Source organism: Hemicordylus capensis, chromosome 3, assembly GCF_027244095.1.
Source record: "Hemicordylus capensis ecotype Gifberg chromosome 3, rHemCap1.1.pri, whole genome shotgun sequence".
NCBI lineage: Eukaryota > Metazoa > Chordata > Lepidosauria > Squamata > Cordylidae > Hemicordylus > Hemicordylus capensis.
In genome coordinates, this window is record NC_069659.1 from 158,207,123 (window position 1) to 158,221,884 (window position 14,762).

Genomic DNA, 14,762 nt, shown 5'->3' on the forward strand with positions numbered 1-14,762 from the left:
TAATTAACAAATGTCCCCAGACTACGGGCTCTCTCCTCTCGCAGGCTGAGCCTCTAATACATGCGGCGCCGGCGGGCAGTCGCAGAGGCGGGCGCGGGGAGCGGGACATGATTGCCCAGCTTCCACCAGTGCGAGCGGGCGCGGAGAAGCTATGCAGGCTATGCCCATGCGGGGAGAGAAGCAAGCGGACCATTGCACAGCCATGCGGGCGGTCACGCCGGCTGGTGGGGAGGACGAGAGAGGCGGGCCATAATGCCCAGCCATGCGGGCAGGCAGGGAGGAGGGAAGAGCTGCGGCGACCTCTCAACTAAGCGGAGGGCTCCGAGTCCTGTGAGTCCTCCTGCCGCTCCATGTGTCTTCTTTAACTTTTCAGCTTCAGAAAAGCTCAGGCTGCGATGCGACCTGTGGCAGCGCGTGTTCTACGGAGCAGCCAACCTACCAGTCATGTGCCTCTATCACGTGGGGCGCCGGTCTCGTCAGCCAATGGCAAGCAGGGAAAGCGGGACGGCTTGCCTCTCCGGCCTTCGACTCCCCCCAGAACGAGGAGCTTCGTCACCGTCAGTGCGGTGGTCCAGGCGCTCTGACTTCCCTTCTCCCGCCTCTCCGGCTCAGGCAGCGGGCGCGGAGAGAACCACAACAGGCACAGCGCTCTGTCCGTAAGTCGCCGCTACTGCCCAGGCTCTGGTGGGGGCTGTTGTGATGCGGCCGGCTGGCCCGGGCTTGCCTTGGCAGGCCTCGGGCAGCAGGCGTGGTGGGGGGTCTTCTTCAGCTCCTCCTCCCCCCCCCCCACTTCGTCAGGCAGGCAGCAGCCGGCGTGGTGGGGACGACGAGGAGCGTGGCGCTCCGTCCGGAAGCTGCTGCCGCCCAGGCGCTGGTGGTGGGGGCTGTTGTCAGGGGCCTGCAAGTCATTAGCCGGCCGGCTGGGCCTCTGGTTTGCCTTGGAGTGGATACAAGCCTCTAACAGCCCCTTCTAGAACTTGTTGGTTTCCAGGTTCCCCGTCATTTTTGTGCCCTATTTGAACTCCTCCCAGTTTGATTGGCTTCTTAAAATGCAGCTCCTGAAACAGGGGATGTGCGCGGACCGAGTTTTGAACCTTTTAGGGAAACGGGACCGGGAACTTCAAGAAAAAGGAGAGCAGGTCCTTAGCTGCCCTCTGCTGCCTCCATGTTTCTTGAGCGGCGTGCATCCCAATAACCCTGGTGCAGCACCAACACTGACGTGGTGTCCATAGTGTGCATACATGCATAGGTGCCGTGCTGGGGTTATTGGGATGTGTGCCACCCAGCAGGAAGCTGCATGAAGCAGAGGAGAGCGCGAGGGAGGCAGCTGTGGGGGGGGGAGAGCGCCAGGGAGGCAGCTGTGGGGGGGGGGGAGAGCGCCAGGGAGGGAGCTGTGGGGGGGGGAGAGCGCCAGGGAGGGAGCTGTGGGGGGGGGAGAGCGCCAGGGAGGGAGCTGTGGGGGGGGGGAGAGCGCCAGGGAGGGAGCTGTGGGGGGGGGGAGAGCGCCAGGGAGGGAGCTGTGGGGGGGGGAGAGCGCCAGGGAGGGAGCTGTGGGGGGGGAGAGCGCCAGGGAGGGAGCTGTGGGGGGGGAGAGCGCCAGGGAGGCAGCTGTGGGGGGGGAGAGCGCCAGGGAGGCAGCTGTGGGGGGGGGGAGAGCGCCAGGGAGGGAGCTGTGGCGGGGGAGAGCGCCAGGGAGGGAGCTGTGGCGGGGGAGAGCGCCAGGGAGGGAGCTGTGGGGGGGGGGGGAGAGCGCCAGGGAGGGAGCTGTGGGGGGGGAGAGCGCCAGGGAGGGAGCTGTGGGGGGGGAGAGCGCCAGGGAGGGAGCTGTGGGGGGGGGAGAGCGCCAGGGAGGGAGCTGTGGGGGGGGGAGAGCGCCAGGGAGGGAGCTGTGGGGGGGGGGAGAGCGCCAGGGAGGGAGCTGTGGGGGGGGGGAGAGCGCCAGGGAGGGAGCTGTGGGGGGGGGAGAGCGCCAGGGAGGGAGCTGTGGGGGGGGAGAGCGCCAGGGAGGCAGCTGTGGGGGGGGGAGAGCGCCAGGGAGGCAGCTGTGGGGGGGGGAGAGCGCCAGGGAGGGAGCTGTGGCGGGGGAGAGCGCCAGGGAGGGAGCTGTGGCGGGGGAGAGCGCCAGGGAGGGAGCTGTGGGGGGGGGGGGAGAGCGCCAGGGAGGGAGCTGTGGGGGGGGAGAGCGCCAGGGAGGGAGCTGTGGGGGGGGGAGAGCGCCAGGGAGGGAGCTGTGGGGGGGGGAGAGCGCCAGGGAGGGAGCTGTGGGGGGGGGAGAGCGCCAGGGAGGGAGCTGTGGGGGGGGGAGAGCGCCAGGGAGGGAGCTGTGGGGGGGGGGAGAGCGCCAGGGAGGCTGCTGTGGGGGGGGAGAGCGCCAGGGAGGCTGCTGTGGGGGGGGGGAGAGCGCCAGGGAGGCTTCTGGTGGGGGGGGAGAGCGCCAGGGAGGCTTCTGGTGGGGGGGGGAGAGCGCCAGGGAGGCTTCTGGTGGGGGGGGGAGAGCGCCAGGGAGGGAGCTGTGGGGGGGGAGAGAGCGCCAGGGAGGCTGCTGTGGGGGGGGGGGAGAGCGCCAGGGAGGCTTCTGGTGGGGGGGGGAGAGCGCCAGGGAGGCTTCTGGTGGGGGGGGAGAGCGCCAGGGAGGGAGCTGTGGGGGGGAGAGGGCGAGGGAGGCTGCTGCGGGGGGGAGGGAGGGAGGCTGCTGCGGGGGAGAGAGCAAGGGAGGCTGCTGTGGAGGGGGGAGGTAGGGAGCTGTGGAGGGGGGGGGGGAGTGAGCTGGCTGGGATACCAGAGGCTCACTGCACAACTGCACAGATATTTTGTGCGGGGGGTCAGCTAGTTATTAGTATTTGTGATGTAGACACTATGCTTGTTAATGCAGCCCAAGACTGTATTAGCATTTTGAGTTCACATTTTGGGCTGAAGCTCAGTTTGAAGACACCTAGTTCCCCATTTGGTTTTCTCTTATCTAAATGCAAGACTTTACATTTGTCTTCCTTTTATGCCATCTTGTTGGTTTGGGCTAAATGTTTAGCCTGTCATGATCACTTTGGATCTTGATCCTGTTCTCTAAAGTCAGCCTGGAGTCACCTGCATTTTATCTTTCCCAAAAATATGCTATATCTTTCCCCCCTATTTACATCCTTGCAGAGTGTCAAATTCAGAGGAAGAAATAAGGCTTTTGCCTTATTCTAGCAATTCTGGAATCCTTGGCCTCCCAATGCAAAATGACTAGTGGGCTTCTTTTGTCCTTTAGCAATGACAAGGATAGACCTGCAACAAAATGTTGCTGTATGTACAACTGTAGCCTGAACCTGTGGCTGAGCATAATGAAAAAACAAGTTGGCAACAAAAACAGGAGTGCCTGCTGTATCTTGGAGTCTTACTTCATATGCAGCTTTTATTTTTTATTTTTTTGTTGGTGGAGACAGTAGTGCTCAGTCTCAGCTCTTTTTCAAAGCCTTCTTCCTCAGAAACCAAACTTTTATAAAACAAGAGTTTTATACAGCTTTTTCTTTCAGAAGCAGTAGAGCTTGTGATTGTCTTGAGGGAATGTTCTTCAAGCTGAGAAATGTTCCGTTCTTTTTGTTAAGCTCCCAACTTTCTACAGAGTTCTATTATCTCTGCCCACCTTGTCTGCTAACTGTCTGGGCTAACAGTTATTCCATCCCATAACTAACGTAAGGAAAGTTTGTGATATTTACTATTGTTTTCCGTAAGATTTTTTTGAACACCAGTGTATCTGTGGCTCACCCTGAGCCTGCCACCACCTTCCACTTGCTCAAAGGTGCTCCGGTGTTCTGCCTATCAGATCCCAAATTTCAGCACTTTTGGAAATAGTATATAGATTGAGAAACAAACTCCTTTCTAACAGTGTAAAAAGCTTTTAACAACACTGACTAATCTGGAAGGAAGAACTTTAGAAACTCCAGTCTCCCAGTTTGTCCCTCTTTATTGAACTGATTTTTATGGCCAAAAAATAAAAGGGAATGGATTCCCCAAATTCATAGCAGTAGTCAACACTAGCTTGTTCTCTTTTTCCCTGGTTTTGGTAGTCCTCCCCCTCCTCCCTGCAAAGTGCAAACAGATTACAGGATAACAGAACCCAACACACTGGTTTGCTCCCTTTGATGAACTATTTTCTCTAGCAAAACTGCAAAGACATCCCAAGTAGTTACAGACCCCAGTCTTTTCCTTTCACTGAACTGCTTTTGCAGTCTACATAAAAAGGCATAAAGTGATTCCAGATTCAGACTCCATTTGTTCATTTTAATAAACTGATTTTTAGCCAGTTTAATGCCATCTCTTTTTTTTGCCATCTTATCTAAAATGGCAAAGATAAGATGATCACAGACTCCATTTGTTGCCCCTGAACTGCTTTCTGTAGCCCAAAGGAAAGGGAGGAAAGTGCCAAGAGATCCTGATCTAACACACACACCCCTCGCAACCCCCTATTTGTTCCTAAGGATGATCTGTTTTTCATAGCTAGAGACAAGTGGATAACATAGACACCAGTGATCAGAATCTGTTGCCCTCTGCTCAGCCAGACAGAAATAGCTCCTCAGGTGAACTCGTGAGACATCCAGGTTCTGAGTAGCAGATATTTCTTCTGGTGGCAGCCAGGCTCCTGGGCATCCTTTGTGGGCTACTGCGGTCACAGAAGAGACCCGGATGAGTTCCTCTTTACACTCTCTCCATCTCCCTCCCATCACAGCCAGGCAATGCAGGAAAGAGAGGTAGGAACTGTGTTGCCATTAGCTGGCGGTGACTGGCAATATGGCACCAGAAGATCCAATGGATGTGTGCTGTTGCTGCGGCCAGCTCTATTCTCTGCTGGTGTAGGAGGTCACTCATAGTGCTCCAGAAGGCAGGAAATATGTTCTTGAAGAGACCCTTAACTAGCCCACAAGGGGCGATCCCTTCCAGGCCTGTTTCCTGCCTTTAACTAGAGTGACTAGTCAGATAGCTTGAGCTCTCTATCCTGCTTTGGCTACTTTACCCTTTGGCTTTTTGCTCTTGTGTCCTCTTGTTCTACCCTCCTGATTTTGTGTTTCTGGATTCTATTCTCTCCTTAAATGTTCTCGTTTCCTGGGGGTGTTTTTTGTTTTGTTTGTTTTTTTAAGCCTTTAATTTTTTACTCCTCGACAGGGGAACTCAGGAAGCTGCTGGTTCTGGCCTTCAGGGTCCAGCACGCCAAAGCCAGGCTTTCCCCACCTTTAAAGCGGAAGGCCTCCTCATTAGGGGGCGCTGCAGGGAGTTCCGCTGGTGCCTCTGGGTCTCAGCTGCTCCCCTCGTTGGCAGCCAAGGAGCCAGAAGGGAACTAGGATCAAAGCGAGAGGGACGCAAGGCTAGCAAGCACAAGAAGCGGAGCCGCTCTTCCCCAAGAGGAAAGAAGCATGCCCGCCAGCTGCTGGGGAGCGAAAGCACGTCCGAGATCAGCATCCAGAGGCCAGTGCTCCTCGCTTCCCCTTCACCGCTGGTCCTCTCACCATCGGGTCGGCGCCTGCCTTCTGGCTCGCACATCAACGCCTTTTCCCCAGTGCAGCAGGATCCAGTCAGAGGCTCAAAGGAGACAGAACTGCATGCTCCCCTACTGGCATAAAGCAGAGAGCAAAGGGGAGAGATTCCAGAGGAGGTTGAGGATGCTGCCATTAGTGGCAACACAGAGGAGAGCAGAGGGGAATCGGCCCTGAGGGAGACAACTATCCCAAACCCGGTGAACGCCACCCAGAGTGTGGTGGTGGTGGGGCATATGCTCAGCTCTCCCACTTCTCAGCAGGGCCAGTTAGAATCCCTGCCCCTGGGGGGTATAGGAGAACAGATCTCACCTGCGGGACCTGATAAGGCTGTGGACTGGCAAGAATGGGTGGCTGTGGCTATTAAGAAATCATTTGAGGCTAGCCAGCAAGCACTTGGGCAGCATAGATACTGCAAATGCCATAGACATGCCTCTCCTTCATCTTCTTCGGAAGAGGCCCCTGTAAAGAGGAGAAAGTCTAAGGGGAAGAAGGCAAAGTTCAGGAGTGAATGTAACCCCCCCTCACTCCTCTGATTCTTCGGGGGAGGAATCCTGTGAACACCCATTGAAGCCTCTCAATCCTGGGTTAAGCCCCATTTCTTCCAGGGACTCTTTGTCTTCTGGGGAGGGGAAGCTGCCTAATGAACCCCTTAGTACTTCCACCCAGAGGCTTTTGTTACCAGAGGAAATGTTACCTGTGCTGACACAGGCGGCTGAAGCCTTGGGCTTGCAAAGTACAGATACTGAACTCCCGAAATGTCCATCTAATGGGACACTAATCCTTCTTGCCCTGGCTAGGTCACTGTCAAAGGTTACCATGCCAGAGGGGTTTGTTAATACTATTAAGCAAGAGTGGAAAAAACCTCCAGTGTCTAAACAAACATATACTATGGCTAATAAATTATATAATTTCCAAGAGAGTGCTATGGACCTTTTACAAGTTCTTCTCACTGATGCTCCTGTCATGGCCCTCCTCAGTGGAGCTGTGCTCTCCAGGGATGGAGACTTTGCTCCTAAGGAGTCAACTGATAAGAAAGCAGAGGCTGCTATGTGCAAAGCGCATGTGTCTTTGACTATGGCAAAAAGAGCAGATTGAGCTGCCTCAGTTGTCACTAGAGCTTCTGTTTTGTGGCTCAATGAGTTGGTGAATGAACCCCCTCCAGACCCAGTCAGGCTTAGGTGGAAGCTGTTACGTCTCCAGAGGGCAGCTGCATTCACTTCAGATGCCGCACTAGACAGCATTCGTTACTCATCCAAATCAATAGCCTCTAATGTGACTGCTCGATGCAATCTGTGATTCCGCCATCTAAAGCAAATCTGACAGCAGTTCCTTATGACCGGGAAAAGCTTTTCAGGGATGAGGCTCTGAAAGAGGTATTAGTGGAAACCAAAGATAAGCGTAAAGCTCTCCCCTCCTCATATAAGAGGGAGGATAGATTTGTTAACCGGAGGCTTACTCAGTCTTCACGTTCCTTTCGTCCCTCATTCAGACACAGGGAATCCCACAGGTCTGGCAAGCCCATGTGGCATAGGGGGTGTGGGCAGGGCAGACCCCAGTTCTTCCCTCAACGCTCTAGTTTCCCCCCACAAGCCAAGCAGCCCAGACAGCAGTCCTGACACCAGCACTCTGTGGGTGGGTGGGCGTCTTTCGGCATAATGGCACGCCTGGGAGATCTCTGCCACAGATCATTGGGTGTTATCTGTCATAGGAGAGGGTTGCATTATAGAACTCAGGAGAACACCCTGGGACAGGGTCCAGAAACCCCGCAAAGCATGGGAGTGTTCTAGCCATTCAGCACCTATTGGACATAGAAGCCATAGAGACCGTGCCCTTGGCACAAAGTGGGAAATGTGTGTACTCAATAATATTTACTGTCCCAAAGGAGGACGGATCTCTCAGAGCGATGCTCAACTTAAAATAAGTCAACAGGTTTGTGGTAAAGAGACACTTCCATATGGAGACTCTGAGATCCATCGCAGAGGCCCTGCAGGAGGGGGACTTCATGATTTCCATAGACTTAAAGGAGGTGTATCTACATATTCTGATGCATGTAAGGAGCAGAAGGTATCTACACTTCTGTTTTCAGGGATGGCACTTCCAATACAGAGCCTTACCATTCGGCCTGTCATCAGCACCAACGGTGTTTACAAAGATCCTGGTCCCCGTATAGCATTTCTTCGTCTTCAGGGTGTGAACATTTTCTTTTTTCTGGACAGTCTGTTGATCAGGGCTCTGTCAGAGAGGGAAGTCCTAGAAGATTAGAATTAGAATTTTTAATTCAATTAATTTAATTTAATTTAATTTAATTTAATCTTGGCCTGCCAGAACTTCAAAAGTTAAATTTTGATTAAATTCATTTTAATTTCACTTTGATTTAATTAATTGATTGATAATCAGCACCCTAAAAATTGACCTTGGCCCCCATGAGCCAAGTCACAGTCAGTTTTTGCCCACCAGGTCTTTTGAGTTGTGCATGCCTGTGGTATAGTACTAATAGATAAACTTGAAACCCCTTTACTAACTGCTGGTCTGGGAAACTGTGCATGAATAATGTAGCGGTCCTTGAAACTCCACACACAAAGTTTAGTGGTCCTTGACTCCAAAAAAGGTGAGAAACACTGGTTTAGAGAGCTGGATTGAACTGAGTTATTAGGATTATATCAACCTAGGAAACAACACTAGCACATGCATAAGGTGTTTTGTTTTGTTTTTTAAAGGTGCATTTTGGTGTTGCTTTGCTTATGGGCTCTTTCTCCTTAGGCTGCTCACTGCTCTGGTGTCCACCTGATGGAGAATGTGGCAAAGGACTTACCCGCTGGGGCAGTGGCTGCTGTACTGAAGCCTAGTGAGCGACTACCTGAAGGGAGCCTGACTGTGCGTGGCTATGACTTTAACCATGGATTGGATTATCATGCCCTGCTCCAGTCTTATCTCACCACAGGCTTCCAGGCCACTAGTTTTGGCCAGGCTGTGAATGAAATCAATCGCATGGTGAGTTGCCAGGATTGTTCTTGATGGGGCAAAGGTTATTAGGGGATGCTAGATCACCTGGGAAAAGGTGGATGGATTCTGTCGTCCTGCTCTGAATGCTTTATTTTGTCAAGTTTATCTGGTTTGGGTGTAAATGGCAAAACCATTATATTTCTCCAAATCTGCATGTTCTGTGCTTTGAAATGGGTTTTTCTGCAACTATAGAAAATGGCTTAAAATATTAGCTAGTCCTTTTGTTGCTGACTTTGATACTTTTAACTGTAAACTCCTCACCTCTATCTAGCTGGTTACAATAACTTAGTACTTTGTGAAGCTGGAATTTATTTATAATTAAATAAACCTTTATTTTCCTATGTGTTTTGAAGCTTAATTCAAATTGTTGTTGTCTGCACTGCAGATAGAGGCAAAACAGATGCCACTGGGTGAGCAGGAAGGAGACCATTCTGCCCTAAATCCCTGTTCCCGCCACCTAACAGGGTGTACCATCTTCCTGGGCTTCACATCCAACCTCATCAGTTCAGGAGTCCGTGAGAGCATTCGCTATCTGGTGCAGCATAACATGGTATGCCCTAGCCCTGGAAAGTGTTTTCTTCTTTTACTTCAAGCAGGAATAATCCTTGAGAGTTGTGCAGTTGGAAAGAGCAAAATGTGTTGTGGGGAGACACTGTCTTATTTCTTTGGCACGTTTGTCCCAGTGAGCATTGTATCTGGCCTTCTAATGAGCATGCAGGGGCTGGAGAAAATTGCCTCCTTTCCAACTGCTTTAGCTTGTAGGAAAGAAAGATTGCCTGTTAATTCTGCTTGACTGGAGATAAGAGGTGACTAGACTAACCCTTTGCAGGATTCTTAATACTAGTTTTGACAAACAAAAGGTTCTTAACACAATTTGCGGGGGGAGGAGACAGGGAATAAGATAGTTCCTTGTTACCAAAGGGTTCCCAGTCTAAAAAGAAATGCAAGGTAGACACCAGCTACAGCTTACTGCTGTGCTGGAATTCAGAAGGGCCAGTTGCTCTCATCTTTTTAATATAAAAGAGCTCTTCGTTCCTGAGTGGGCGGATCACCCACCCAGACGAGCAGTGGCTCCTGCTGCAGCTCCTGGATCGGGGTGCCGGGACGTGCTGCTGCACATAGCCCCGCCCCATGGAGCTCCAATCATGCACTGCACAAGTGCATTATTGGGATCCCCCAGCCCCCCGAGAGTGCCAGCTGCAGCTGACACATGATCAATAAAATGAGGTTAAGGGAGCACTCGCTCCCTTAACCTCATTTAATCAGGTGGCTACTTAGGCGGGTTTGCCGCCAGGATCAGGCCCAATCCCGGCAGTTCACACTAGCATGCAAAACTGGGCTGGGCTCCCTTAGCCTGGTTTTACATGCTTGTGTGAATAGCCTCAAAGAGAAACACTCCTTTGAAAGGTGCCTCTTTGCCCAGTTAACAGACATTCCAACCTAAGGATGCTGAATGCCATGAGCCTTACACAGTACCATACCCTACATTTTTTTGGCTTCTGCAGGTAGATGTATTGGTGACCACAGCAGGGGGTGTAGAAGAAGATCTCATAAAATGCTTGGCACCCACCTATGTTGGAGACTTCAGCTTGCGAGGGAAGGAACTGAGGCAGAATGGGATTAACAGGTATCCACATTGGGGGAGGGATGGTGGTCTGGTCACAACTGAGAATCAAGTGGATTGTGTGGCTTGAGAGAGGAATGACTTCTAGGTTGTTTCCTGTTTACATGATTCACCCTGTTTCATGCATTGGCTGTATGCCTCACAGTGTGGAGGGCCAGTGTTGGGCCTGGGCAGGGGAGCAAGGTCCCTAGTCGAGCTTTGTTCTCCTCTTCTCCAGGATTGGGAATCTGCTGGTGCCCAATAACAATTACTGCAAGTTTGAGGACTGGCTGATGCCAATCCTGGACCAGATGGTGACAGAGCAGGACACAGAGGTGAGAACTGGAATATTAGAGAAAGAAATGGCCTGCTGACATTGTTAATGGAGAGTCTGACTGCTAGTATTTTCTGTATGATCATTGCAAAAGGCATCTAAGACCTGTGAGTCTTTAGGCTCACATGTCCCCCCCAAAAAAATGTAAGAATAATGGGGCGGGGAGAGAGGTTGGGGAGGAAACCAGGTTTTATAAGAGCTAGTCCTAACTCCATGTGGGTGATCCCAAGCAAATCAATTTCTTTACTCATGTCTGTATTTCCCCTGCCTGTTGTGTAGGAGTTCTTACCTTGCCTTAGAGATGAATCTGTCCTTAATGTGCATCCTCTTAAGATTGTACAGCTCTTCCTTGATACTTAGCGACCATGCAAGTCTGGGGAGTGGGTGGCATAATCACACCATGCTGTTGGCGTCCTTGCCTTTCAGGGTGTGAAATGGACTCCATCAAAGCTCATTGCCCGGCTCGGCAAGGAAATCAACAATCCTGAATCAGTCTATTACTGGGCTCAAAAGGTAGAGTTGCAGACATTTTCTGTTCTTAGTTCCATATATCCTGTTACTGTTAAATTAAGCTCCTTCAGTGCCCTGGCTAGATTTATTTTTCCCGTCTCTTCATAAGGGACTGTCTGTCCTCCAGACTTTCAAGTGCTTTCTTCACATGTGTGATATTGTAGAGCAGCATTGTTTTGCTGCCCATGCAGTCCCATTTGTTTTTCACTGATGGCCTCTTAACTTTTTTTCTAAACACCCTTAAGAGATGGCTCTGCCTTCTGTATTTATTTAGTTCTCTTCTGAACAAGGCAGCTATTTCAAACCTGTCCTATACTGCCTGTTTCTTTCTGAAGCTGGACCTTTCACATATCGTACTATTCATTTTGTTCTGCAGAATAACATTCCTGTGCTGAGCCCAGCACTAACTGATGGCTCCTTGGGGGACATGATTTTCTTTCACTCTTATAAGAAACCAGGCCTTGTGTTGGACATTGTGGAAGGTGAGTAGAGATCTGCAACAGCTGGGAACCCCTCAGTGACTGGTAGTTGCTATGCTGCTTTGTCTTTCAAAAGAAAGGAGCCAGCTCTCTGGATGCACATAATGCAATGACCTGTGGGTTGTGACTGGGAGCCAAAACTCTGAGTTTACGACTCAGAAGCATGATTCCTTGTCTCTTTGTTCCCATTCTTCTCTTAGATCTGAGGCTCATCAACACCCAGGCCATTTTTGCCCGGAAAACAGGAATGATAATCTTAGGAGGAGGCCTTGTCAAGCACCACATCGCCAATGCAAATCTGATGGTGAGGAAGACTGGTGTGCGCTAGATGTAGGCAGTAAGGCAGGATCCGTTTGAGAAGGGAGAGGGAAGTTTTGCAGTGGGGAAGTGTAACAGGTGACATGGCACTATGCACCCACTTTTTTGTTTACAAGTATGGTTGTTACAAAAGACCTTGAGTTTGTGTCCTGAGCAAGTGTGCAAAAATACATAGGGGGCTGAATCTTAGCCTTAGTGGCTCACCACAAGAGGTACCATTGTGTAAACCGGTGTGAGTTTTTCAGTGATTCTGATCCTTCTGGAGAAGAGCCCATAGTTCAGTGGAGTACATACTTTGTACACAGATAGTCCCAGCTTCAATCCCTGTTACCCCAAATCCTTTAACTAAAGATATCAGGTCTGAGAGAGAATGAAGGCCTTGGAAAACTATTGGCAGAGTAGAAAATATTGGGTTAGATGGACCAGTGGTCTTGCTCAATATAAGGCAGCTTCATATGCTCATAGCGGGAGATCATCCACAGGAAATGTATGTTCACATACTGATAATGTATATAGAAATCATTATCTGTCTCACAAAGTATCCTGTGCTGAGCAGACCTTCTGTTATCAGTGAGACAGCTCTGCTTCTTATGCCTGATGTTGCCAATTCTTCCAATTCCCCCAGAGAAATGGTGCTGACTTTTCTGTGTATGTCAACACGGCACAGGAGTTTGATGGCTCAGACTCAGGAGCTCGACCTGATGAGGCAGTGTCCTGGGGAAAGATCCGCATGGATGCCAAACCTGTCAAGGTGAGTTCAGGGCAAAAAGAGAAGAATGACAGATCATGCTACCAGTGGGGCTGGGGCATGATTTCCATGAGAGCTGCAGTAGGAACCTGGTGTTCACTAGTCTGGCTAGCTTAAATAAAAAGCTATTGGAAAGGGACATACTTCAGTCTGTACTCATGCTGTTTTTTCCCCTGACAGGTTTATGCTGATGCTTCCCTGGTATTTCCACTGCTGGTTGCAGAGACCTTTGCACAGAAACCAAATGCCTTCATTCCAGAAAAGCTAAATGACTAAGCCAAGGACTGTTGTGTGAGGCATCTCAGTTACTAGGATCTACCTGCACCTGCTTTGCATGGCAGTGCAGCTGCTGGCACTTGCACTGAAATTTACAATATCTATTTGGGTAAGATGGAAGGCAGTTTAACCTCTAGGACAAAATCTTGTTCCTTCTCTACCCTGAACAGAGGTGAAACCCTTGTTCCCATTTCAGAAGGCAGGTGTCTTCTACCCATTCCCCCTGTAATCACAAGCTTTTCTTCCAATGAACCTGTTAAGAGGATAGCTTATTACTTCTCTATGTCTCATACACTAAAACATGCTATTGTCTGAGAGACAAAACTGTTGGATTGTGTCCTCAGCTTGTTGATTTTGCTTTTTTTTTTTTTTTTTTGGTGATAATGCCAGGATTCTGCTGTTGACTTATCATCTTTTAATAGTCTTGGGCCTGAAAACAGACAACTAATCCAGGCCATATACCCAATCCCTTGTATTTATTTATTGGTGTGTTTTTAATGTGGAGTTGGCTCAAGAACTCCAACTTCCTAATAAATAACTTTGGATCTTAAACTTTTTGTGTGGCAGTTCTTGTGTTTTCTCACTAAAGCAAGCCTTGACACATTTTCTTTGGATCAAGAGCCCTCCAAATTTAGGAGACAGGAAATGGACACTTTACAGAATTACTGGACTTTGTGGTGGACATTATGGAAGGGGAGAGTAAATGGGCTGCTCTTTATCCCCTTAAGTGGCATACATAGAACAGAAATGGGACAACCTGGGGCAATTTTTTAAAATTAAATTAACTGTACCTCTTTAAGAGCCTAGTCTAGATACCACAGTTACATTTCTAGGTGACAGGGCTCTCTGGTGCCTGGGATTTGTCAAGCCCTGCACTAAAAACTGGTCACATTCTTTCTGGAACCAACTGCAGGGCCAGTTTCTGTGGGACTTTCTCTTTGATCATAGATAAAGATGGGTGCCACTTAGGTTTTTGTTTTTCTAGGAACAGCAGGCTTGTGAGCAGTTGTACTTGGCTGCTGCAGAAGGAAGAGATCAGTCTCGGGTAGCCCTTTCCATCAGCTTGGCTGGGAACAACAGTTTCCTCCCTTCTGAGAGCTGAGTCTATCTGCAGCCAGGCCCCATCAGAAGTACTGTCATGGTTTAGGAAAACACATTTTTATCAACCACACTGAGGGCTTTTTAAAGTTAAAAGACAAGGAAAAATATCTCTCTTTCATGAGCTTCCATCACACAAATCTGGAAAAGCTAATTGCCATGTTCTGTAAAATGCTTATCAAGGCATCCAAGCACCTTCTTTACCAAAAAAAAGAGAGCGTCAGTGTGTTATAGTGGTTAGATTATTGGACTAGGAGAACAGAGCTCAAATCCTTATTCAGTCATGAAACTCACTGGGTGACTCTGAGCCAGTCAATTATCCCTCGTGTAACTTACCTCCCAGGGCTGCTGTGAGATTAAATATAACCATGTATACCACTCTGGGCTCATTGGAGGAAGAACAGGATATAGATGTAGTAAAGAAAAGCATTTGGGGCTTTTATTACTTTAGAAAAGCAATACTATGTCAGTGAACCTGCTTTGATGAAAGGGTTCTTGCTCGGATGAATGGATAGTTTGACTAGGTTCCCACTGAGATGGATTTTTTTTAAAGCTGATCTCTCAATTGGAAGTGCTATTCAAATAGATGAATTGAATTATAGTCTCAAAAACAGATATGCAATTGGACATAACTGCAAGTAGGCTGTAGGGAAGGATGCACAGCTCTGCTGTACAACATATTTACCTACAGAGGTTCCGAAGTTCAAATCCCAGCATCTCCATTTGAAAGGTTTTAAGGAGGCAGCATTGCCCAAAGCATGGAGTACCACTTCTAAGTAAAAATGGAGGTACTGGATTAGATGGTTGGTTTGACTCAGTATTTGTTGGCTTCATGTGCAAATTCATGAAAACACTTCACCGTGTTGAAAATCACACGTCGGTG

At 49.7% G+C, this 14,762-nt stretch overlaps 1 protein-coding gene and 1 long non-coding RNA gene across 4 annotated transcripts; one reads left to right on the forward strand and one right to left on the reverse strand.

Annotated features, from left to right (window-relative positions):
- Window positions 1-456: 456 nt before the first annotated feature.
- DHPS (deoxyhypusine synthase) lies at window positions 457-13,333 on the forward strand. 2 transcript variants are annotated; one of them, XM_053308412.1, is made up of 10 exons: window positions 466-656; window positions 8,271-8,501; window positions 8,899-9,063; window positions 10,019-10,140; window positions 10,355-10,451; window positions 10,877-10,963; window positions 11,337-11,442; window positions 11,640-11,743; window positions 12,383-12,508; window positions 12,686-13,333. In XM_053308412.1, exons 2-10 carry the CDS (start codon window positions 8,298-8,300, stop codon window positions 12,779-12,781), a joined length of 1,107 nt encoding a protein of 368 aa, XP_053164387.1. In that variant the 5' UTR covers window positions 466-656; window positions 8,271-8,297; the 3' UTR covers window positions 12,782-13,333. The 2 variants fall into 2 exon arrangements, with proteins under 2 accessions (XP_053164388.1, XP_053164387.1); XM_053308413.1 differs by lacking the exons at window positions 10,019-10,140; window positions 10,355-10,451 and having other exon boundaries at window positions 457-656.
- Window positions 3,928-10,880, reverse strand: LOC128350312 (uncharacterized). Of its 2 annotated transcripts, none has more exons than XR_008319253.1 (4): window positions 10,740-10,880; window positions 7,625-7,760; window positions 5,820-5,969; window positions 3,928-5,581 (listed from the first exon to the last, which is right to left on the reverse strand). It is a non-coding gene; the product is annotated as an uncharacterized LOC128350312 (long non-coding RNA). The 2 variants fall into 2 exon arrangements; XR_008319252.1 differs by having other exon boundaries at window positions 3,928-5,584.
- Window positions 13,334-14,762: the final 1,429 nt, after the last annotated feature.